The sequence below is a fragment of the Triturus cristatus genome, chromosome 1_1 (genome assembly GCF_964204655.1).
Source record: "Triturus cristatus chromosome 1_1, aTriCri1.1, whole genome shotgun sequence".
NCBI lineage: Eukaryota > Metazoa > Chordata > Amphibia > Caudata > Salamandridae > Triturus > Triturus cristatus.
This window is the reverse complement of record NC_140579.1, coordinates 102,189,208-102,211,909: the sequence shown is the minus strand read 5'-3', so window position 1 is coordinate 102,211,909 and position 22,702 is coordinate 102,189,208. Positions and strand designations below refer to the sequence as shown.

Genomic DNA, 22,702 nt, shown 5'->3' with positions numbered 1-22,702 from the left:
AGGTTCACGTACTGAATAGAGAACTAGAACTTATGGCTGACTCAGATTAGCTGTGGACGATAATTTCTGTGGAGTATTTTATAGAGAGTGTTAGAAATGGGATTTCTGGTTGGCTAAGGCTTGCACCAAAGCCAGGCAGAAACCACCACTCTAGTCAAGGCAAGGGAGTTACACGCCAAAGATAACCCCTTTGGAGCTTGGCACGAGCAGTCAGGCTTATCCCGGAGGCAATGTGTAAAGCGTTTGAGCAACACACACACACAGCAGCAACCCACTAGGCACACCACAATACAAAAATAGCCTTTGTATTATCATAAACACATAGAATAGTAATCAGACGATATACACTGTGCCAACTGGCACTGGGCAATATTTACAGGGGATTATTCACAACTGGCCGGGCCGATCGGGCCACGGTCAGAACCTTCAGAAATGCACAAGTAGTAATCATAAATAGCACACAACCAGTTACTACTGGTAAATAATTGACCTCAGAATTCCTCACATTAGGCCTAGAACATATTATGCAATAATCTCATAAGCATAAACCACAGTAGGTATCAAATCGCAAGATGCAATGGGCATCGCAAGCCTATGCACCTTAGGTAATAATTAGCATGAACACAATGTGCCCCAATCGGGGGCACAACACATGAAAACTGGCCCCAGGCCAACTGGACTCTCTCAGGGGCTCAAATGCCCTATGTCCCACAAAGTCAGGGCTGGCTGCAAATGCAGTGAAGCAAAAGTGCGCAAAGCGCTTGGGCAGGAGTGTCTCTCACTTCTCTCTCTTTCTGAGGAATAAAATGCCCCCAAGGCGGTGCAGTTGCCTGCGCTCTCGCAGGGCAGCTGGGGAAGGTGCCAAACAAGCACTGGCACCCCCGTGCCTGGGGAGCACTAAAAATGCTCCAAATTAAGCCCCACATTGCAGCGACCCGCATCTACGGCTCCGCTGTGTCGAACAGCAAAGACTCTGGCACTCACAGTGCCCGTGGAGCCCTGCTCGGGGACTCGCAACTTGAAAATGGCCCAAAGCATTGCAGCTGCCTGCGCTCCCGCAGGACAGCTGGGGAAGCCACAAAACAGGCACTGGCACTACTTGTGCCTAACCAACCCGGGGCCACTGCAGGGCTCCTCCGGGAATGGGAGAAATAAGGCAAGAATGCCCCCAAGGCGCTGCTGCTGCCCACTGTCAAGCGGGGCAGCGGGAAAGAAAACTTAGCACGGCACCCGCAGTGCCCGAGGCTTGGTCACGGGGGCGGGCACCGACAATGTGCCCCAACACACCCCCAACCACCATAACACTGAGCCCCACTCACCGGGCTGTTGCAGGGACTCCTCCAGTCTCCTCTGACGCTGCCCCTTTCACGTGCAATGCTCTGTGAAGTCCTCTTCACTTGGGTTCTCTGGCGGCGTGTCCGGCTCCGGGCACAGCGCGGGACTCCAGCTGTGAGCCCTCGAGGCTCCGATCCTCCTCAGGCCCGGTCTTGCTCACCCGCAGCAGCACGCGGTGCTCCTTCGACATCACAGGAGCCCCGCTTGGCCAGCAACACCGCCGCCTCACTTCCGGCCCGCCTCGGTCTCAAGCAGACTTGCCTGACTTCTGGCCTCGTCTGCGGTGCTTCTTTTCTTCGGGTAGCGGCCGCGGCGGTGATTTCCTCTGAAGCGGGGTGGGCACCCGCTAGTAATATAATCCCAGATGCAGCAATAACGCGGGGTAGGCTCCCGCGGATATAATCCCTTCCAATGCAGCAATGCGGGGTGGGCACCCGCTATAAAAGCAGCAAAAGCGGGGGAATCCCTACGTCGGGATTCCCTCGAAAATGATCGCAGCTCAGCGCTGCAGGCAACAACAGGAAGTGCTTCTTCTCAGCTGGCAAAGAGCCAAGCGCTCCGCTGGAATAAATGCAAAAGCGCTCCCAGGGCGCTAGAGGCAAAAGTCCAGGGGAGTCCTTTAGGATGAAGGGGGCCTAGGCAGGCCAGCTCACAGGGCCCTCCAGCAGGGAGGAAGTCCCTCATGGCGGTTCCTCCTGGAGCCCGACAGCAGCAGGCCCCCCTCAAGTCAGGAGAAAAAAACACACTTTCATGGGGTCATAGCCCCTATATTTTTACACCCTTTTTTCTTTTGTGTCACAGCACAGGGCTTGGGGATACCAGTGAGAACTGGTTTAGGGGGGATTTGGAGCACTTTGTTTTGCCCAGCTCCTCTCCCCTTTGTCAGGTGGGGGCTCAGTGATCAGGCACACCACAGGGGGCGAAGCCAGCATTGTAGAGGGAAGGCACAGCCCTATTCAGGTCCCAGGTGCAACTCCTACCTCCCATCTGCATGCAGATCTCTTCATTCGTCACTGGGCTGCCTCACCCTGTCTCCTGGTGCCACCCACACCCCTCAGCTCCTGTCACTCACAAGCCAGACATGGAATTCACATTAGGCAGGCAGACACATATCACACAGAAATGCCAACTTCTAACAGTGGCATTTCTCCACCAGTCACCATAAATCTCTGCACACCATTGCGCAGCATTTATTCTCACGAGTTCATACATACTAAACTCGCCCCTGCACCCCTCTCATACCAGGAATTACCATGGACACACATTTCCCCCATGCATTCCCATGGGACGGCAGGCCAATCTCACCACACGCACTCAGAAACCGCACACACTTTACACTGGCTCACAGTGCTAAAGTGCCCAGAGGCCTAAAATCACCAGCACTACACAGGGAAAAGGATAGGAGACAGGCAAAAAGTTTAGGGGTGAACCTGCCAAAAGGGCCAAGTCCAAGAGAGAGGTTTGGTAGCATCAAGGGTTTGGGGGTTTGGAAGAATCTGACATTCTGGCTCAAAGCTTTGATGGAGCCGTTATTCATATGGAAGGTTTTATGGAAGTAGATGTGGAGTTTAAGAGTAGGGAAGCACACATTAACTTAATGTAGCAAATAGAGGAGTGAATGTTCTAGGGTGGAAGGACCAGTGGAAACTGGGCATAATTCTAAATCCACATAGCAGAGAGCCTGTTTTAGCTGTTGATGTTTCATAAGAATTTGAAGGATTCAGGTCACACTTTCCTTGTGTATTTTTGGAGAAGTTAGGAAAGTTGCAAGGATACTTCCACCACATCAAACTCACGAGCGGGGCAAGCCCGGTTAAACAAAAGCTTAGAGGAGTACTCATTAATGTACGAGAACAGCTCAATAATGTACTCAAGAAGATGTGGGATGAGGGAATTATCGAGGAGATAGAGTCTTCAGAGTGGGTTTCTCCCATAGTTCTTCGCCCAAAGCCAATAATTTCTTGAGATTGTGCATTGACCTCAGAGCATTGAATGCCAATATAGTGGTTGACCGCCATCCTCTACTCAACATCAATGAGCGGGTTAGCATGCTAGAAGGGACAAATGTGTTTTCTACACTAGATTTACGTTCGGCATACCATCAGATTGAATTCAGCGTTGTTCCAATTCAAGAGGATGCTGCTTGGGCTAGCTTCGGCTGCATCCGTTTTTCAGCAGGCAATGTTTCACATATTTAAGAGCATGAAAGATTTTGTCAGGTGCTTCCAAGATGAAATTCTGATTTTCTCAAAAAATAAGCAAGAGCATCTGGAACATTTGAAGAAGGTGTGTGAAAAGTTGGGTATCCAGGGGTTGGATTTGAAGGAAGATAAATGCAAATTGTTCAAGGAATCTTTGGAGTATTTGTGTCACACCTTGTCCAAGGAAGGAGTTGTGCCAAAGCACTACTTGATGGATACCATTGCTAATGCCCCTGGGCCAAATAATAAGGAACCGTTACTCTCATTTTCTGGACTACGTGAGTACTACAGTAAGTTTATTAAGGATTTTGCAACTAAAATGGAACCCCTTAGAGAACTCAATTAGGAAGAACGTGGAGTTCAAGTGGTCTGATAGACACCAACAACCTTTTGAGCTGGTGAAATCTGAAATTGTGAAAGCTCCCACGCTTAAGCCATTTTGTTTTAAGAAAGAGTGTATCATTACCGTAGATGCTAGCCTTTATGGAGTGGGAAGTGTGGTGTCACAGAAGTGTGGGAGCGAAGAGTATAATGTAGCTTTTGCATCAAGAACCCTTAGTGAAACAGACCATAAGCCATTAGTCGGAGTACTATCTCCCTGTGGGGGTGAGGGAGTTGTGCCATTGCACGTATTGCCAGGCTTATGTCTAGACTTCAAGAGCACAATTACAAAATTGAATATGTACCAGGAAAAAGAAATGCCATTGCTGATTGTCTTTCTAGGCTTTCTAGAGACTGTGGGGAGGAAAGTAAGAGAGGTGACGAGACAAAAGTAGTTGCTAGCATTTCTGATGTTATGCCCAAGGAGTTTGAAGGGGTAGATGAGGAGATGTGGAAAGCTGCAGTGAAGGAGGATTTGTTATTTTTGAAATTGAGGGAATTTGTGAAGGTTGGCCTAGAAGATGGGAAGTTCCCGCTGAACTATATCCCTTCTGGAGGATTTTGGAAGAGCTAGAAATTGAAGGAGATATGTTATTTAAAAGTGGGAAATGTATTCCACCTGTGGGTTTACGAGATCGCATTTTCAAATTGGCCCATGAAGGCCATTTAGGCATGTTGTCCATGAAGAGAAGAGACTTATCAGAGCTAAGTTTTGGTGGCCAGGATTGGACAGACTTGTGGATAGGGTTGTACGAGAGTGTGATGTGTGCATTGACAGTGACAGAATGCTCAAAGTGGCGCCGGCTACTTTCTGTCCCGTTGAGTGGCCCGAGTTTCCTTGGCAGAAAGTGGGATTCGATATCTCAGGTCCTTTTTATTTTCTACCCCATGAGTGTAGATTTGCCATGGTAATGATGGATTACCATTCCAAATGGCCAGAAGTTAACTTTGAATCCCACGTCACCACTGGGACTGTCATTGAATTTTTCAAACAACTTTTCGCTAGAGAAGGTGTGCCGGAAATCCTTGTAACTGATAATGGGGTGCAACTTAAATCACAGAAAATTTCATGGCTTTTGTAATGTACGGCATGTGACTACTGCTATTTATGAACCTAGTGGGAATGGTCAAGTGGAGCGTTTCAACTGTGTCTTAAAGCAGAGCAACTTGTGGGCACGTGATTTTGGTGGTGAGTGGAACGAGAAACTCAGAGAGAAATTGTGGTTATATCACATCATGACACATGCCACAACTGAAGTTAGTCCTTTCAAAATTACTTAAAGATAGAGATCCTGTAACTAAACTGTGTCCTTGGTGGTTCAAAAGGAGGCATTTAGATAAGGGTGAGGAAGTAGCCAAAGAGGAGGAAAATGTAGAAAATAAGCAAGATAAGGCCAAACTGGTGTATTATTCCAAATGGAACAATAAGGTACCTGACTTTGTGGTTGGTAACTGGGTCAGGGTACGCAGTCCAGGTGTGTTGTCTAAGAGTGAGCCCAAATTTGTACATGCTATGAAAGTAATCAGAGTCAATAAAAAAGTGTGGTCACACAAGACGGAAAGGTATGTAATATCAGGAGGGTGGCTAAATGTAAAAATGGAGGAGAGGTGCAGTCATGTGAAATTCATTGTGGAAATGGTGCACTTGAAAGCGTGGCCTCAAGGATTAAATCTGATAATCATGTCAGGAAGTCTCCTGAAAGGTTTAAAGATTTTGTATTGGAGACATAAGGCATAAAAAGTACAGCCCTGGAACTACTTAAATGCTTTCTAAAGGACAGGGAAAACACTGTGGTGCTAGACAGTTTCAGCTCTAACATCTTCTCTCTTCCTTGTGGAGTCGCGCAGGGGTCATCACTCAGCCCCACTCTTTTTAACTTATATGTTACAGAACTCGCTCCTCTGATTCGATCCTTTGGCTTCTCACTCACCTCATACGCAGATGACACAGAACTTTTGTTATCTGCCTATAATTATATTAACTACACTAGCTCTCAGCTTCACCATTGTTGGATGGGTAAGCATTGCCTGATACTGAACACAGATAAAACAGAGATCATCCTCTCTGGAAACAATCCTCAATTCCGGACTCTATCAAGTTGGCAATCGGAAGTGGGCACACTCCCAATGCCTACCTCAAAGGTCAAGAGTCTTGGGGTGGTACTTGATTTGTTTTTTTTAACACATTTTATGAAACAATTACTCTTGGCATCTTACAATCAGCAGTGCAATTACATCAGTAAATAGGTATCATTGAGGTTCGCTCGCGTCCCAGGGTCCCTACTTGTGAAGTAATTCACCTTTATTATTACCCACCATTAGTCTTCGCCGGGATACGAGCTATAGATTACTGCATTGTCTTGCCTTTTTCCTGCAGGAGGTCAGAAACTCCCAAATCCCCCCCCCCCCCACCACCACCACCCCCAGGCATTTCTTATGTAGCAAGTGCCGAATACCAGTCGGGTGGCATTACATGCAGCTGAACTCAAGTGGATTGGGGTGGTACTAGATAACAAGTTCAACTTAAGTAAGCAAGCTAACGCTGTTATATCCTCTTATTTCAACACTCTCAGAATCATAAAAAAGATTCTCCACTATCTCCCTCTAAACTCCAAGAAACCAAGATGGATTATTGTAATGGTCTATACATCAATCTACAGGAACAATATGTTAAGAAATTGAAGGTCTTATAAAATTCTGCCGTCAGATTACTCTTTGGCCTCCCGTAACATCATTCTGTCTCTGAAGCCATCAAAGATCTGCACTAGCTGACGGTTATTAAATTTAAAGCCTTGTGCCTAACCTTTAAGGCCTTGCATGATACAGGACCAGAATTTCTGAAACAAGCTATCTCCTGGTATGAACCCAGCAGGAACCTCAGATCAAAGGAAACTTATAAAGTTACCACTTTCAGGTTCAAGAAAACTAAATGGGGAGGAAGCAGCTTCATCTCCAGAGCAACTTAACAGTGGAATCTCTTACCTATACTGCCCCATCTTTACAGGTGTTCAGAAAACTCCTTAAAGCCTGGCTTTTCATCAACTAATCACTTACAGTTCCTGCTGTGCTCTCTGCTAAGCTAGAGCCAAGACACCCTAGGGTATACGTTGCGCTTTAGAAATATTCTAACATACCATAACATAATACACTTCTGGTCCCAGTAGGGTTGCCACATCAGAGAAGAATGGCACATTGTAACAGAAGCACACGAGGGCTGTGGCAGATATACGTGCATCAGTCTTGGATGGTCCAAATCACAGGGGATAAAAAAGCAAAAAAATTGCTTCGTCCTCAGGAGTTCTAGGTGAACTTCTACAACGGCTAGGTGGCTATCAGGCAGCCATGACCAATGAGTCACACTTGGGTGGCGACCTAGAGATGCAGTCTATAGGCTTTTGGGAGTGTCGGCAATCCCCCCATCTCCCAGTCTACTTTGCTTCTGAAGAAGATAAACCTTGATGGTAAATAAAAGATACAGATGGGGGTGTTTATTTTTTTGTACTTTTATGAATATTTTGAAATGTAAACCTTAATGACATTCATATACACAGTTGTTCAGGTAAATGGTTGTCTCTCAGTTCACACCACCATGTAGCTCTGAATGGTTTACTGGCAATGCATAGTCATCTCCATTACCTTGTGCTTGCTTCTTAATATTTGAGGCTCTCAGTCAAGGTAAGTGCTGTTGGCAGCAGACATAAATCCCTATATACAGGAGACCTCTGATTGGTGAAACACAAGGGAATGAGCTCTACCTGATTCAGTACCTGATACTCGGAATCAATCCTGTGCTGCACATCCAGCATGTGGCGACTGTTGGTGATGGCTTTCGGTCTCTCCCATGTTTCATACATGATAACTGCTAGTCTTTAACCTAGAATAAAATAACACAATCAAAGCTTTCAACTACTGACGAGGACAGGCCAGCAGATGTACAGCAAAACTCTAAATGTAGCCTGGAAGGCCCATACGCTCACCTATGTGTTCCCATATCATATTACTAAGCTCACTGAGAGAAGCCGACTCGTGAGCTTGAACACAGCACATAGCACGGGGAGAGGATGTCGCGGTCGACCTCAAAGCTGGGGAACCGGGTTCGAGTCTCGGCAACGACGCTCAACATCCTGTGATTCTGGGCAAATCACTTAGGGCCATATGTAGGTAGCCCAATACCGGTCGGTAACGGCCGATTTTCGGTAATTATACCGTTACCGACCGGTATTTAGGCTTTTGAGATGTAGGGGGATCATTTCTGCATTCGGTAATTTACCGAATCGGTAAAATTACCGAATCGGTAATTTTACCGATTCGGTAAATACCGAATACAGAAATGAGATGTAGGGGGAGTGTGTGGTGGGTGTGGGGATTCGTTATTTACCACCAACTGAAAGTTGGTGGTAAATGACGAATGTCTCTGTTAATGCATTATTTGGCCCTTAGATGTGTGCAATGTGGCAGACACACATGCCCTCAGGGCATGTATGTGTGCCACATGTGCACACATGCAGGAATCAGGGGTGCAACAGGGTGTCAATGTGACACCCTGCCACCCTTGATTGAGCTCCCCCCATTACCGATTCGGTATTTACCGATTCGGTAATGGTTACTGGCTTCCCATTGATTCCTATGGGCCTCCTGGCCCATAGGTATCAATGAGATACAGGTTACCATTACCGAATCGGTAAATACCGATTCTAAAATACCGACACTTACCGAATCGGTATTTTTTTACCTACATTACATTTACCGATTCATAAATACCGAATCGGTAAAATTCGGTATTTAAGAATCGGTAAATGTAATTTACCTACATAAGGCCCTTAATCTCACCTTGCCTAACAAAAATGAATGTGTCCTTCTGTAATGAAACTGGTGCTCGCTCTGATACCAGATGTCTCGGGTTTAGTTTGCGCTATATAAAACTCTATAAAAACAAAATTAAGGTGTCTCATTTCCTCTTCATGATGATGAAACACACTCGCCCTTAAATTTGAGGATTCAATTAATTGAAGTATATTATACATATTGGAATATCATACCGATAACACATATATATTGAAGGTCAAAATTCAAGCCCTGATGAAGTTCACATGTAGTGAACAAAATGCGTTGGCTGTTCTGTTCCATTTCTAAGAAAAATAAAGATTACTTTGGATGACATATGACGAGATTGGACTAACATTTGTGATGCGGTTTGTGCGGTGCACTTCACATATATATGTTGAAATCTTTCTGATGGCTTCAGCTCTGCCATCGCCACCATCAGGGACATCATTGAGAAGTGACAGCACCTCTTAAAATGGCATCAGACTGAATGCCTGCTTAAGGAATGCTAAATAATTATCAGTTTCATTGGCATCACCTGTGTGTAAGACCACCATGTAACCTATGGCTCCAGACATGGACGGCCTTGCAAATGTCCATTACGTGCTGAAAGAAATCCCAGGTAATCGGAGACATCTGTAAGTGGGTGATGCACCCACATATGTGACGGCAACTGATGCATTCCCCCATTCTTCTATACGTTTATTATTATTTTTTCATGCAGTGATGATTCTATCTTGTTCCTTTCCATCCCTTTTTATCACTACATCTAACCACATTTCTCCTTAACCACTGTTTCACTGTCAGGCCCTGGTGAGCTGCTATCCTCTGTGGATTGCACCCGCAGTTTTCTTGTAGTACAGGTGTAGTGATAATACCACATATGCCGGGGGAGGTCAGCCCTCACTGTATGCTCTTCCTAGTGTTTTCAAGGTGGCAAATAACCATGAAGCTAATACGATCATAAGAGAGGTCAATAGTCAACACAAGTTATCCCCAGCAGCAAGCGTGATCACTATTTGCATTTTGAGGTAGACTTATGCTGTGCAGAACTCTGAAATATAGAAACAAGTGCTTTAATCTGGAGTGAGCAGTACTAAACCCACTGAATCTCTGGGAGGAGAACAACTCTTCCTCCACATACACTGCTAAAGACGTAGACAAGCATAGTCACACTCTAACCATTGAACTGTTCTGGTTGTTTTAGGATCTTGCTATTAAAGATACAATCAATAGAGCAAATGATGTGACCTCAATGTCCTAAACAATGGAGTTCTTTAATCCTTAGCACTTAAATCAGGTACATTTTACACTCATTACTGGATATATATCCCCTAATGTGACATGGCCAGGAATGACTAGCTATAATTCATAAGAGCAGAGAAGAACTATTAATAAATAGGGTAAAGCAGCCAGGATTAAGCAAATCTGTAATGAGAATGGTTAGCTTCCAGCACACAAAGTTTTATAATCGTGGTTGAAACATCAGTTAGCCAAAAACGTCAGTGGCAAGGACCATACTCAAATAGACTTTCCCTTCTCAGACCTTTTTCCCAGGCCAGTGGTTACTAGGCAGTAATCTTGATTGATTACTGTTCCGGGGCATTTGATACGATTATACTCCAAATTGGATAGCCAAGTTATTCTTTTTGCACACTTCACTATTTCAAGGGCGGATAATCCATCACAAACATGATGGCTATCCTGACCACCATATTACAAGTGCATTATGTACTTGCAAAATGATGGTCAATATGTACATCACATTTGTGATGGAGTACCCATTCGCCAAACTATCAAATAGGCCTTTTGTCAAGGTAAGCATACAGCGAAGTACAGATTCACCAGTTTTAGGTTCACATCTACTTAATTTGATGATGTATTGCTAGTCGATATTGTAGAGTAAATATTAGTGCATGGTGATAATATGTGGTAGAACCCCTCCAAATATCCACTACCCATAATATCCAAGGGTCCCACTGAAGTCAGTAGTCCAGGAAAGTTGGCAACCTAGCACTGTTAAAAAAGAGGCCAGCTCTACTTACCTGATTTACAGTGGTCAAGCTATGTGTGGGATTTCATAATGGAATGGCAGGAATTGCTACAAGACAAGGCGAGAAGCACTGGCATAGTTGTGTATCATTGTAATGACCTTTGTAGCACAGGGCACTGCAGGTGTGGTTCTATATGAATTGTTGTTTCTAGTACTGGGGCAGTCTGTCCTGGGACATCATGAATGACGTGCGTTATTAGGGTGTGTGTGTGTGCGTGTGCATGTATGTATATATATATATATTCACTGAAAAAACCATAGGTTTCACACATGTTATAGTTAGCTGGACATTTTACTGATAAAAAACCAATGAAATTCCACGTTATAGTTAGTGCAGGCAACTATAACTCACGCAACCTCAATCCTCTGCTGATGCTAATACTGTATTTAGACACTTATTTGCCCATGTCTTCTTCCATTAAATTTTAGCTATACATATATTACAAATATTTTTTTTTCATAAAGACACATATGTCATCAGCAGAGGATTGCGGTTGCGTGAGTTATAGTTGCCTGCACTAACTATAACGTGGAATTTCATTGGTTTTTTATCAGTAAAATGTCCAGCTAACTATAACATGTGTGAAACCTATGGTTTTTTCAGTGAATTTGCAAGGTTTTTTAAATGCTAATTCCTAACTATAACGTGTGTGAAACCTATGGTTTTTTCAGTGAATTTGTAAGTTTTTTTAAATGCTAAGTTACTTTACGCCATTCGTGGCGTGCGCGCTCACTTAACGCAGTTCGTTCCGTGCGCGCACGGTGCGCTTCGCGCACCGTGCACGCACAGTGAGCACGCGGTGCGCTTCGCACACCGCGTGCCCACGTTACACTAGATGGGCCATGAACGCACGATGCGCTTCGCGCACCGTGCGCACATGGAGGACATATGATGAGCATCTTTGTGACAGATAATATATTACTTTTTCTTGAGTCTTATATGCCATGCACAAATGGTGCCCTTCGGGGACCATTTGCACATGGGGTGGGGAGAGTGTGGATACTTTATTTTATTTTTTAAAAATTTTTACCGTACGCGTACGGTAAGCGTAATCGGCAACATTTTCGAAAAAATTAAAATTGCCTTTCTTGCCTTGGGAGATCGTTGGGGACTACCTCAACATGGCTAGGTGCTTGGGAGCTGTCTAAACAGCCCTTTTACATGTTTTTGCCCTTTGTTTTTCAATCCCCTGTCAGAGTGCGAGAAAGAAAATGGCGGCCGCCGCTTCCTGGTTTCGACCGATTCGAATGTTTACTAAGATCTAACGGCCAATCAGAAACGCGCTCGCGCACGTCACCGTACGCGTACGGTAAGCGCACCGTAAGCGCACCGTAAGCTGGCTCAGATATATATATTGATTTAAAGGCTATTTTCTCAGAATCTACTGAACAGATTTACACCAAACCTACAAAAGGCACTTCCTTGACCTGAGGACTACCTCTCTGCCAAATTTCATTTAACTCTGTTCAGCCGTTTGGGCTGTAGCTGTGTCTAAAGGTCCTATGGAAAAATGCATGGGAAAAACGCGTTTTGGGACCCCCCTTTTATCTCAGCCCCCGCTTGACGAATCCCCCCGAGACTTTCAGGGTAGGAGCCGAGCGCAGCGCCCCACCTATTTTGAAAATTTGGCGAGGATTCGTCGACCGGCGCCAAAGTTATTCAAAATAGAATGTTGCGGTTTTCCTATGGAAACAGGGTCCTAACTATAACTACCTACTGGCAACCGCCAGTAGGTAATATATATATATATATATATATATATATATACACATATATATATATATATATATATATATATATATACACATATATATATATATCCAAATCATGCAGGATACCCATTCGAAGAAAGCCACTGAAATATGAATATTTCACTCATTTTAATGGCAGCACGCTGACAGCATAAATGAACAGCAAATAACTCCAACAATTCGTGCACCAAACGCGTTTCGAGAGCTCCCTGCTCTCTTCTTCAGTGGTGTTCGGTTAACTGAGCAAAAGCGCCAGTGCACACGCACAGTCTATATGCATCACCTGCCTGGAAAGGCGTGGTCAACTGCACGGCCTTCTGGATAATGCAGTTCAAATCAAATCCGCAGTGGGTGCGCTTTTCATTCAGAAATTAAAACCATTGTTATTGTCCCAAGTGGGTCGAAGTCACTTAAAATTCAGTCAGCTGCCCTGCTTCATTGCTGACATGGTGAAAAGAGCGGGCGCTACCCCGCATTAGCGCCAGCTCACCTTCCTTCCCAAATGCAAGACGCCAGTAGGAGCCTGGCAGGACCCGCTGATCAGCGGTGGGCTATCTTCGCGACCGGGAACAGCCGCCTGTAAATCCAAATCATGCAGGATACCCATTCGAAGAAAGCCACTGGAATATGAATATTTCACTAATTCTAATGGCAGCACGCTGACAGCATAAATGAACAGCAAATAACTCCAACATTTCGTGCACCAAACGCGTTTCGAGAGCTCCCTGCTCTCTTCTTTAGTGGTGTTCGGTTGACTGAGCAAAAGCGCCAGTGCACACGCACATTCTATATGCATCACCTGCCTGGAAAGGCGTGGTCAACTGCACGGCCTTCTGGATAATGCAGTTCAAATCAAATCCGCAGTGGGTGCGCTTTTCATTCAGAAATTAAAACCATTGTTATTGTCCCAAGTGGGTCGAAGTCACTTAAAATTCAGTCAGCTGCCCTGCTTCATTGCTGACATGGTGAAAAGAGCGGGCGCTACCCCGCATTAGCGCCAGCTCACCTTCCTTCCCAAATGCAAGACGCCAGTAGGAGCCTGGCAGGACCCGCTGATCAGCGGTGGGCTATCTTCGCGAACGGGAACAGCCGCCTGTAAATCCAAATCATGCAGGATACCCATTCGAAGAAAGCCACTGGAATATGAATATTTCACTAATTTTAATGGCAGAACGCTGACAGCATAAATGAACAGCAAATAACTCCAACAATTCGTGCACCAAATGCGTTTCGAGAGCTCCCTGCTCTCTTCTTCAGTGGTGTTCGGTTGACTGAGCAAAAGCGCCAGTGCACACGCACATTCTATATGCATCACCTGCCTGGAAAGGCGTGGTCAACTGCACGGCCTTCTGGATAATGCAGTTCAAATCAAATCCGCAGTGGGTGCGCTTTTCATTCAGAAATTAAAACCATTGTTATTGTCCCAAGTGGGTCGAAGTCACTTAAAATTCAGTCAGCTGCCCTGCTTCATTGCTGACATGGTGAAAAGAGCGGGCGCTACCCCGCATTAGCGCCAGCTCAGTTTCCTTCCCAAATGCAAGACGCCAGTAGGAGCCTGGCAGGACCCGCTGATCAGCGGTGGGCTATCTTCGTGACCGGGAACAGCCGCCTGTAAATCCAAATCATGCAGGATACCCATTCGAAGAAAGCCACTGGAATATGAATATTTCACTAATTTTAATGGCAGCACGCTGACAGCATAAATGAACAGCAAATAACTCCAACAATTCGTGCACCAAACGCGTTTCGAGAGCTCCCTGCTCTCTTCATCAGTGGTGTTCGGTTGACTGAGCAAAAGCGCCAGTGCACACGCACAGTCTATATGCATCACCTGCCTGGAAAGGCGTGGTCAACTGCACGGCCTTCTGGATAACGCAGTTCAAATCAAATCCGCAGTGGGTGCGCTTTTCATTCAGAAATTAAAACCATTGTTATTGTTCCAAGTGGGTCGAAGTCACTTAAAATTCAGTCAGCTGCCCTGCTTCATTGCTGACATGGTGAAAAGAGCGGGCACTACCCCGCATTAGCGCCAGCTCACCTTCCTTCCCAAATGCAAGACGCCAGTAGGAGCCTGGCAGGACCCGCTGATCAGCGGTGGGCTATCTTCGCGACCAGGAACAGCCGCCTGTAAATCCAAATCATGCAGGATACCCATTAGAAGAAAGCCACTGGAATATGAATATTTCACTAATTTTAATGGCAGCACGCTGACAGCATAAATGAACAGCAAATATATATATATTATCTACTGGCAGTCGCCAGTAGATAGATATAGTTAGGACCTAGTTTCCATAGGAAAAGCGTTTTTTTGTTTTCCCAATAACGTTGGCGCCGGATGACGAATCTACGCAAAATTTTCAAAACTTGTGGGGTGCTCCGGTCAGCTCCTATCCAGAAAGTTTCGGGGTGATTCGCCAAGCGGGGGCCGAGAAAAAAGGGTGGTCTCAAAACGTGTTTTCTCCATGTTCATTCTCATAGGAAACTTTAGACACGGCTACAACTCGAACTGCTGAATGGAATGACACAAATTTGCCAAAAAGGTAGCCCTTGTTTCAGAAAGAGACCTTTTTTTTTTAAATGGAGTTAATCCATTCAGTAGTTCCTGAAAAATTAAAAAAATAGAGGTCGGAAAATCAATTTCCCTTAGGAAACTTTAGACACGGTTACAGCTGATACTGCGGAACGGAATTAAACCAAATTTGGCAAAAAGGTAGCCCTTGGTTCAGAAAGAGACCTTTTTTTAAAATGGTGTAAATCCGTTCAGTAGTTTTTGAGATATTAAAGGAAAAATGTGTTTATATATCTGAGCGGGACCTAACTACAGAAGCACAAGCTTGGCTCTAATTGGCTGACAACACTTCAATCCAGAAAGTGTTGGCAGCCATCTACGTGCAATGCTTTTAGGTCTCGCCTAGCGACACAGCGCATGCGCTACGCACTTGGCGAGATCTATTGTTGTCGATCTACCCAAACACCACTGCACTAACATAAACCCTAAAACACTACCCCCAGCACAACACCCTACACTACACAAACACAACTCCACTATCCTACACCCTAAAACACTACCCCCAGCACGACTCCCCTACACTACCCAAACACCACTGCACTACCCTAAACCCTAAAACACTACCCCCAGCATGAACCCCTCCACTACCCAAATACCATTGCACTACCCTAAAACACGACCCCCTACACTACCACCAGCACGACAAGCTATACTACACAAACACCACTGCACTACCCTAAACCCCAAAACACTACCCCCAGCATGACACCCTACACAAACACCACTGCACTACCCTAAACCCTAAAACACTACACTCAGCATGACCCCCGACACTACTCAAACACCACTGCACTACCGTAAACCCTTAAACACTACCCCTAGCACAACCCCCTACACTACCCAAACCAACTGCACTACCCTAAACCCTAAAACATTACCCCTAGCACGACCCCCTGCACTACCCAAACACCACTGTACTACCCGAAACCCTAAAACACTACCCCCAGCACGACCCCCTACACTACACTAACGCCACTGCGCTACCCTAAACCCTAAATATACCCCCAGCATGACCCCCTACACTACACAAACACCACTGCGCTACCCTCAACCCTAAAACACTACTCCCAGCATGACCCCCATACTACACAAACCACACAGCACTACCCTAAACCCTAAAGCACTACCCCCAGCAGTACACCCTACACTACCCAAACACAACTGCAGTACCCTAAACCCTAAAACACTACCCCCAGCCTGACCCCCTAAACTACACAAACACCACTGCACTACCCTACTGCACTACCCTAAACCCTAAAACACTACCCCCAGCACGACCCCCTGCACTACCCAAACACCACTGTACTACCCGAAACCCTAAAACACTACCCCCAGCACGACCCCCTACACTACACTAACGCCACTGCGCTACCCTAAACCCTAAATATACCCCCAGCATGACCCCCTACACTACACAAACAACACTGCGCTACCCTAAACCCTAAATCTAGCCCCCACACAACCCCTAGACTACCCAAACACCACTGCACTGCCGTGAACCCTAAAACACTACCCCCAGCATGACCCCCTACACTACCCAAACACCACTGCACTGCACTGCCCTAAACCCGAAAACACTACCCCCAGCACGACCCCCTACACTACTCAAACAGCACTGCACTACCCTAAACTCTAAATCACTACCCTCAGCAAGAACCCCTCCAGTACACAAACAACACTGCCCTACCCTAAACCCTAAAGCACTACCCCCAACACGACCCCCAACACTACCCAAAAAACACTACTGCACTACCCGACACTCTAAAACACTACCCCAGCACGAACCCCTACATTACACAAACACCACTGCACTACCCTAAACTCTAAATCACTACCCCCAGCACAACCCCCTACACTACGCAAACACCAATGCACTACCCTAAACACTAAAACACAACCCCCAGCACGACCCCCTACACAAACACCACTGTACTACCCTAAACCCTAAAACACTACCCCCAGCATGACCCCTACACTACACAGACACCACTGCACTGCCGTAAACCCTAAAACACTCCCCCGGCACGACCCCCTACACTACCCAAACACCACTGCACTGCACTGCCCTAAACCCGAAAACACTACCCCAGCACGACCCCCTACACTACTCAAACACCACTGCACTACCCTAAACTCTAAATCACTACCCTCAGCAAGAACACCTCCAGTACACAAACAACACCAACACCACTGAACTACCCTAAACCCTAAAGCACTACCCCCAGCACGACCCCCAACACTACCCAAACACCACTGCACTACCCTACACCCTAAAACACTACCCCAGCACGAACTCCTACATTGAGATGTCATCAGTGATGTCATGAGTGATGTCACTGACCATGTCATGAGTGATGTAATATATGACGTCATCAGCAGTACATTGCGGGCGCGCGGGTTATAGTTAGCTGAACTAACTATAACGGGGGAATTTCAATGGTTTTGTACGAGTGAAAAGTCCAGCTAACTATAACACCCCTGAAACCTATGGTTTTTTCAGTGAATTTCTAAGGTTTTTTAAATGCTAATTCCTAACTATAACGTGCCTGAAACCTATGGTTTTTTCAGTGAATTTCAAAGGTTTTTTAAATGCTAATTTCTAACTATGCCTACAGAGATAGGACATGTGAAGAAAGAAGAAAAAACGCACAGAAAGAAAAAAAAAGAAATGCAGAAAGAAGCAATAGAAGTCCTCAAAGACGAAGAAAAGTGCAGGAAGAAGGATAACGTGCAGAAAGAACAAACAGAAGAGCAGAAAGAAGCCTTGTTGCAAAATCATCCTGGACCCTCAACTTTTTCAGACGGATACTGGTGGTAACTGAGTCTGACTAACCAGTCCTAGAGCCAGTGCTATGTTAAAAGACACTCAGAATACAGTGAAAACACCTATATACACTAGGGAACACTATGCGTTGGGGTCCCCCTGTGATTAGCATGACCTCCTCTGTAAGCCCCTAGTATATAATAGGGCAGGGGATTAAAACTACCTCTTAAAACGCACCACAGGGCGTGTTTGCACACGTCACCTCAGGCCCCGTCCCCTCCCTTTCCCACTGTGTAAATACGCCCTGTGGCCGTTTTAAGTTATGAGATTAAGTCCCCTTGAATCCTGAGGGTCCCTAGGGGCCACAGAGCGGCATTGCAGAGAGATGTAAAAAGGGGCACGGTCTAGACCACCTCTCTGCAACGCAGCGCAGTGGCGCTTACTGGAAGCACCTGGTGGGCTAGTTGGCCCCAGGGTCCCTCAGGATTGAAGGGGAATTATTTCCCCAACTTAAAACGCGACACAGGGCTTGTTTGCACACGTTAACTCAGGCCCCGTCCCCTCCCTTCACCACTGTGTAAACACGCCCTGAGGCCGTTTTTAGTTGGGAGATTAAGTTCATTTGAATCCTGAGGGTCCCTAGGGTCCAACTAGCCCACTAGGTACCTCCAGTAAGCGCCGCAGAGCTGCGTTGCAGAGAGGTGTAAAAAGTGGCACGGCCTGGACCACCTCTCTGCAACGCAGCTCAGTGGCGCTTACTTGAAGCACCTGGTGGGCTAGTTAGCCCCCAGGGGCCCTCAGGATTGAAGGGGAATTATTTCCCCAACTTAAAACGCGCTATAGGGCGTGTTTGCACACGTTAACTCAGGCCCCATCCCCTCCCTTCCCCACTGTGTAAACACGCCCTGTGGCCGTTTTTTAAGTTGGGAGATTAAGTCCCCTTGAATCCGGAGGGTCCCTAGGGGCAAAATAGCTCACTAGGTACGTCCACTAAGCGCCACTGAAGAGAGGTGTAAAAAGGGGCACGGCCTGCACCACCTCTCTGCAACGCAGAGCAGTGGCGCTTACTGGAAGCACCTGCTGGGCTAATTGGCCCCCAGGGTCCCTCAGGATTGAAAGGGAATTATTTCCCCAACTTAAAATGAGCCACAGGGCGTGTTTACACACGTCACCTCAGGCCCCATCCCCTCCCTTCACCACTGTGTAAACGCACCCTGTGGCCGTTCTAAGTTGAGAGATTAAGTCCCCTTGAATCCTAAGGGTCCCTAGGGTCAAACTAGCCCACTAGGTACCTCCAGTAAGCGCCACAGAGCTGCGTTGCATAGAGGTGTAAAAAGGGGCGTGGCCTCAGAACACCTGTCTGCAACGCAGCTCCCTGGCGCATACTGGAGATACCTGTTGGGCGAGTTGGCCCTCAGGGACCCTCAGTATTGAAGGGGAATTAATTCCCCAACTTACAACTGGCCAGGGGGCGCGTTTGCAGAGTGCTGCAAGGAGGGGGAGTGGCCTCCGGCGTGATGCCGGTCTTTTATTTATTTTATTTTTTTAAGAAGGAGGGCTGTGTGGCCCCCCTTATTTTTCTAATGTATTGGCCCTGGGGACCCCATCCCCCAGGGCCTGCACCCTAATTATTTTTGTTGAAAAAAATTAATTTGGCCCTCCCAAGGCCTTAATTGGCCCCGGGGACTCCAACCCCCGGGTCATGGCCTTTTTTTTTTTTTTATTCTTTAGGAGGGGGGCTGCGTTGCCCCCCTCCTCAGGCCACTTATGGCCCCAGGGACCCCATCCCCCGGGGTCGGCCTTTGTTTTTTATTATTTCAAAAAATATGTATATTTATAGAAACACCTAGGACATGCTGGACAAACCGTATGTACCTATCACCATGACGATTTGCGTGATATTCATTAAAAGGCAACTATGCATACAATGAATCCACGTGGAATGTATTTACACCGCTAGTGAAGCTCTGACGTGTCTGACGCCCTACCGTGCCTAATCCCGGCGCCCCTGCCTGTGGGTACTCTCCAAGTAGACACCCTTGTCGTTTATTCATACAAACATGGGTAGCTATTGACGGGCACAATTAATACACACGCACACCAAGCCATTCAAAGGGGATTCGACAAAAATTGGACCAAACTATGCAAGAAACCCCCCTCACGGTTAATAAAACACACATCCACCGCAGAATGTGTAATACTTTTTATTTTACTCTCTGGAAAATACTTTTTATTTTACTCTCTGGAAAGGAGACGAACCTCACTTGAGAGTCACAGCGTGCTCCTGGCTGAGCCCAATGCTGTGTTACACCCACCAGTGCCCGCTGAGTGCCACACACCTCTGTGTTGTATTCCACCAGCTAGTGCGTATGCTATGACACTCTCTAGCCCATGTGCACTGTAACACCACCCTGTGAATATGTCATGCCACACTTGCCTTCGCACGGGTTATATTGCCCCATCTAACGTGCCTTCCTCAATGCCTATGTTATTACGCACAGCGCTATGCCATATATATTACAATCTGGGATCCATCTCTTTGTCACAGTGCATATGCAACGTTACATTCCCCAGAACATATTTTATATTACAACTTTAGAGACTAGTTAGGTTACACAACACTGCCCTGTGCATATTACACTCCAAGGCGCATATCGCATAGCGTGCGCTAGTGCCTATGCTATCTCGCACTCTCCAATAAATCTGTCATTGCGCACAATGTATTGCAAATTTTATTTCACGCCCCGGTTCATCTTATATCACACTTTTTGGTGCATAGTTTATACAATAGACTATATCTAGTTTTCATTTTCAATAGTGCTCTCAGGATTATGTTCTATATAACACTGCGTCCACCTACCCTTTTCACGGGCATTACATTTTGCGATGGGGGGTGGAGGGTCAGGGGGTGTTTCTGTCAAGTGAGCCCGGAGTCACAGTCACAAACGTCCTCTTCATCTTGAATAAAAGTGAGATTATGCTGCATACTTGTTCATATTTTAAGTAGTTCGCACAGACACACATTTTAAAAACAATAAAGTTCCTAATACCCACCTTCTCTGAACAGTTAGCTTGCTGCCCCATCCACCTCCTCCCTATCCTCTGTTGTCTGAATCCATGGACTAGCCTCCTCCCTCCTGCCATGCATGGTCTGATGTGCTGCCACTGCCCTCCATTTAGCATGATGTACAAGTCCACTCCTCCTGCCCTCCATTGCCCAATTCTATGGCCCATCATTGACCTCCTGCTTAGCCATTGTGCTTAGCTTGCTGCCCCTATTCTCCTTCCCCCTGCCCTCCGATGTCTTTGTGCATGCCCCTGCTCCATCCTTTTTGCCCACCATGTTCCATGGACCTGCCACTCCTATCTACTCTGAGTGTTCTGTTGAGCTGCCACTCCCCTCCCACCTGCCTAGCATTGTCAGATGACTGTAACCTGTCCCTGCCACTTCCACCCTGCCTGTCCACATGCCATGCCCCTATCCTCTTCCTCCTGTCCTACATGGTGCACTGCACTGCACTGCCCTAGACCCGAAAACACTACCCCCAGCACGACCCCCTACACTACTCAAACACCACTGCACTACCCTAAACTCTAAATCACTACCCTCAGCAAGAACCCCTCCAGAACACAAACAACACTGCCCTACCTTAAACCCTAAAGCACAACCCCAGCACGACCCCCAACACTACCCAAAAACACACCACTGCACTACCCTACACTCTAAAACACTACCCCAGCACGAACCCCTACATTACACAAACACCACTGCACTACCCTAAACTCTAAATCACTACCCCCAGCACAACCCCCTACACTACACAGACACCACTGCACTGCCGTAAACCCTAAAACACTCCCCCGGCACGACCCCCTACACTACCCAAACACCACTGCACTGCACTGCCCTAAACCCAAAAACACTACCCCAGCACGACCCCCTACACTACTCAAACACCACTGCACTACCCTAAACTCTAAATCACTACCCTCAGCAAGAACCCTTCCAGTACACAAACAAACCCAAACAACACTGAACTACCCTAAACCCTAAAGCACTACCCCCAGCACGACCCCCAACACTACCCAAACACCACTGCACTACCCTACACTCTAAAACACTACCCCAGCACGAACTCCTACATTGAGATGTCATCAGTGATGTCATGAGTGATGTCACTGACCATGTCATGAGTGATGTAATATGTGACGTCATCAGCAGTACATTGCGGGCGCGCGGGTTATAGTTAGCTGAACTAACTATAACGGGGGAATTTCAATGGTTTTGTACGAGTGAAAAGTCCAGCTAACTATAACACCCCTGAAACCTATGGTTTTTTCAGTGAATTTCTAAGGTTTTTTAAATGCTAATTCCTAACTATAACGTGCCTGAAACCTATGGTTTTTTCAGTGAATTTCAAAGGTTTTTTAAATGCTAATTTCTAACTATGCCTACAGAGATAGGACATGTGAAGAAAGAAGAAAAAACGCACAGAAAGAAAAAAAAGAAATGCAGAAAGAAGCAATAGAAGTCCTCAAAGACGAAGAAAAGTGCAGGAAGAAAGATAACGTGCAGAAAGAAATAACAGAAGAGCAGAAAGAAGCCTTGTTGCAAAATCATCCTGGACCCTCAACTTTTTCAGACGGATACTGGTGGTAACTGAGTCTGACTAACCAGTCCTAGAGCCAGTGCTATGTTAAAAAACACTCAGAATACAGTGAAAACACCTATATACACTAGGGAACACTATGCGTTGGGGTTCCCCTGTGATTAGCATGACCTCCTCTGTAAGCCCCTAGTATATAATAGGGCAGGGGATTAA

At 46.3% G+C, this 22,702-nt stretch overlaps 1 protein-coding gene across 1 annotated transcript in view; it reads right to left on the bottom strand.

The window, feature by feature from the left end:
* The window catches only part of LOC146869633 (putative E3 ubiquitin-protein ligase MARCHF10), a 461,326-nt gene that overhangs the window by 382,802 nt on the left and 55,822 nt on the right, over positions 1-22,702 (bottom strand). The window contains exon 2 of the mRNA XM_085608984.1: positions 7,685-7,791. Within this exon, the coding sequence (XP_085465110.1) occupies positions 7,685-7,771 (87 nt within the window). The 5' untranslated portion in view covers positions 7,772-7,791. The remainder of the gene's footprint in view (positions 1-7,684; positions 7,792-22,702) is intronic.